Here is a 3,377-nt window from a genome sequence, read left to right on the forward strand (position 1 = left end):
GGCAAGTAATATTCGCACCACACAAGTACCAGGCAATGACCATCTCCAACAAGAGAGAATCTAACCATCACCCCTTGACGTTCAAAGGCATTACCATCACTGAATCCCCCACTATCAACATACTGGGGGTTGCCCTTGACCAGAAACTGAACTGGACTAGCCATATAAATACTGTGGCTACAAGAGCAGGTCAGAGGTTAGGAATCCTGCGGTGAGTAACTCACCTCCTGACTCCCCAAAGCCTGTCCACCATCTACAAGGCACAAGTCAGGAGTGTGATGGAATGTTTCCCACTTACTTGGACGAGTGCAGCTCCCACAACACTCAAGAAGCTTGACACCAACCAGGACAAAGCAGCCCACTTGATTGACACCATATCCACAAACATTCACTCCCTCCACCACCAAGTAGCAGCAGTGTGTACCATCTACAAGATGCAGTGCAGGATCTCACCAAGGTTCCTTAGACAGCAGCTTCCAAACCCATGACCACTACCATCTAGAAGGACAAGGGCAGCAGATAGATGGGAACATCACCTCCTGGAAGTTCCCCTCCAAGTCACTCACCATCCTGACTTGGAAATATATCGCCGTTCCTTCACTGTTGCTGGATCAAAATCCTGGAACTCCCTCCCTAACAGCACTGTGGGTGTACGTACACCACATGGACTGCAGCGGTTCAAGAAGACAACTCACCACCACTTTCTCAAGGGCAATTATGGATGGGGAATAAATGCTGGCCCAGCCAGCAATGCCCACATCCTATGAATGAATAAAAAAATCACTGCTCTTTATTCCAATAAAAACAAAGGAACAAGATATATGTCTTCCTTTTTATTCTACAAGCCACTTTCAGTCTTTTAATTATCTTCTTTGTCTCTATTTAGCTGCATTTTTAGAGATCATTGTTCATCTTTTGAAAACCTCCAGCCCTAGGTTAGATCACATTTCCTATTGGAATGGTGAAATGCTGCCAGCAATGGCACATGGGAGAAATATGTTGGTGCTGGGTGGAGTGGGGTGCGGCTGAAATGGGCGTATTTCGTAATGTTCCTGATCCAGAAGTGGCCTCAGTAACAAACATTCTGATCAATATATGTCCCGAGAGTCTTTTGTCCACATTTAAAGAGCAGGGGTCAGGCTGTTCCACCATTGAGATATGTATCTTTTCCCTGCTCCCTGGGAGAATTGGCAACCAACACCTCATACAGCTCAGACAGGGCAAGGCCCCAGGCAGAGTCGGACATTTCTAAATCAACACCAGCCTCCCATACGCCACTAAAGTCAAGCCTTTCCTCTTTCCCCACTGATTCCTGTCACCTTGTAAATAACATGAACAAATCTCATCTGCCAGAAAATGGACAACATCCCTATCCTTGTGGGAGACTTACTCAGTTTTACAAAACTGTCTCCTTACAAGTGCTGTCTGACCTTACATTGACCACTACTTAGCATGACCTGAAAACCTTGTATAATCATTTTAATTCTATAGAGTAATGGAATAACTATTTGGCATGTGGATAACTTGATTTTAAAAATTGCAGTTTATTTTAGCAGGTATTTGATAGAAACAGTTAACTACTTTTAAAATGTCACAAAATCCTCTTATTTTCAACAAAATCCTCTGATTTTAGCACTTATTCACAGGCTATACTTTAATTACACAAGCTGACAATTAACAGTTAGATGTTGCAGTCAATGTAAGGTCAGATTGGGATTGATCACAGGCATTACGGTCCGGTATCTTTCTGGAATTTGACCCACAACCATTTCTCTCTTGTGTTCTCTTTGTTGCGACGAACGACGACTTGCCGATCCGAAACAGTTTAAATTAAGAGGTGCAAGTGCTTTCATCAAAGAAGCTTTAAATGTCGAGCTTGAAAAGTAGTAAATAACTGGATCCAGCACAGCGTTCAGATATGTCATAAACAGTGTATTATAAAAGACATGAACAGCTGTTTCATATGACTTGCAGTCTTCAGCGACTTTTAGCTTTGTAATTAAAACAGCGATTATAGCAATGTTTGTGGGCAAGAAACAAAGTACAAAAACTGCTGCCACAGCTATCACAAGCTTTACCGCTCGCTTATATTTACCCCTCGATTCACTTTCCATCCGCTTTAACTTCCAGATGATGCTCGTCGTGGAGAAAAGGATAACTGAAGCTGGAAAAGCAAACTTGAAAAGGATAAAAAGAACATAGGTCCAAATTGCTGTAGGAATTAGAGACCGGGACATGTTAAAGGGCTCACAGTATGTCAGATTGTTGTGCGGGAAGCTGTGAGACTCTGCTAAAAGGTGGGAACAAGCTGTCATTGCCAGAATCCACAAGATGCCTGCTAACTTCACTGCACTGCTTGTACGTATCTTGTTCACTCGGTGGTGAGGCTGGACCACTTTAAAATAGCGATCAATCGCCATAACTGTCAGAAACACGATGCTCCCAATCCGGTTTAAGGAGATCAAAAAAACCTTCAGGCGACAAGGAACATCACCAAAGATCCAGTTCTTCCCCCGTAAAAAGTAATCTGCTCGAAATGGTAAACAGCTGATTAACAGGGTGTCTGCAATCGCCAGATTCAGTGAATAAACTGTGTTTGGTTTCCAGCATTTAACATGAAAACTGAAGATCCATAAAGCAATCGCATTTCCAATGAATCCGGGGATACAAGTTATAATAATTATGGGTGGATTGTAGGATGAATTAACATCTTTCTCAAAAACACACGGCTGGTTCCCGTTGTCCATTGTCGGCAGTATTGCAGTAAACTCAGTCACACAGCCACAGAAATTAGTTAACTTAGTGAATGATGCACAACCTTATATACAGTTCTCCCACACTACATCATGGACTGTGGGCGGTGCTCTAATACAGTCAGAGTATTAGTGGAGTTGTATTGCAAAATTACCAGCAAAACTCCAGGAAAACCTTAAATATGTATGTTTCTATTGATTTTGTACTGAGTACATTCGCCCCTTTTCCACGCAGAAAGGACCTCAGCTATTAAATTAACGTGCTTTGTTAAATGTTTTGCAATTCATATTCATTATCAAGTTTGCTTTCTCTGAATTGGAAAATTAAGTCTCAGAAGTTGCTGGTGAGGCTGAACACGAATATGAAAATGCATTTCAAGCAAATGTATTTCTTTGGCTATAACGTGCTTTGGCACATCCCGTGAGCATGTAAGGTGCTGTATAGGTGCAAGTCCACTGTGAGCTGAATCTGGCCTAGGCGAGGGGGAGGAATGGCGGTGATACCTTCCCCACTCAGACTGTTGTGGTTCAAGAAGGTAGCTCACCACCACCTTCCCAAAGAAAAGCAAGGGGTGGGCAATAAATGCTGGTCTTGCCAGCTGTGCCCACATCCCATGAATGAAT

The 3,377-nt window shown here is 42.8% G+C and overlaps 1 protein-coding gene across 1 annotated transcript; it reads right to left on the bottom strand.

Moving 5' to 3' along the window:
* Positions 1-1,635: 1,635 nt before the first annotated feature.
* Positions 1,636-2,790, bottom strand: LOC144687120 (hydroxycarboxylic acid receptor 1-like). The gene has a single exon (XM_078552873.1). The coding sequence runs from the start codon at positions 2,745-2,747 to the stop codon at positions 1,695-1,697; it is 1,053 nt and encodes a 350-aa protein (XP_078408999.1). The 5' UTR covers positions 2,748-2,790; the 3' UTR covers positions 1,636-1,694.
* Positions 2,791-3,377: the final 587 nt, after the last annotated feature.

This window comes from Cetorhinus maximus, chromosome 12 (assembly GCF_964194155.1).
Source record: "Cetorhinus maximus chromosome 12, sCetMax3.hap1.1, whole genome shotgun sequence".
NCBI lineage: Eukaryota > Metazoa > Chordata > Chondrichthyes > Lamniformes > Cetorhinidae > Cetorhinus > Cetorhinus maximus.

What these genes read in the sequence shown, in the direction of transcription:
- LOC144687120 (XM_078552873.1), bottom strand. Translation starts at nt 2,747, where the DNA reads ATGGACAACGGGAACCAGCCGTGTGTTTTTGAGAAAGATGTTAATTCA.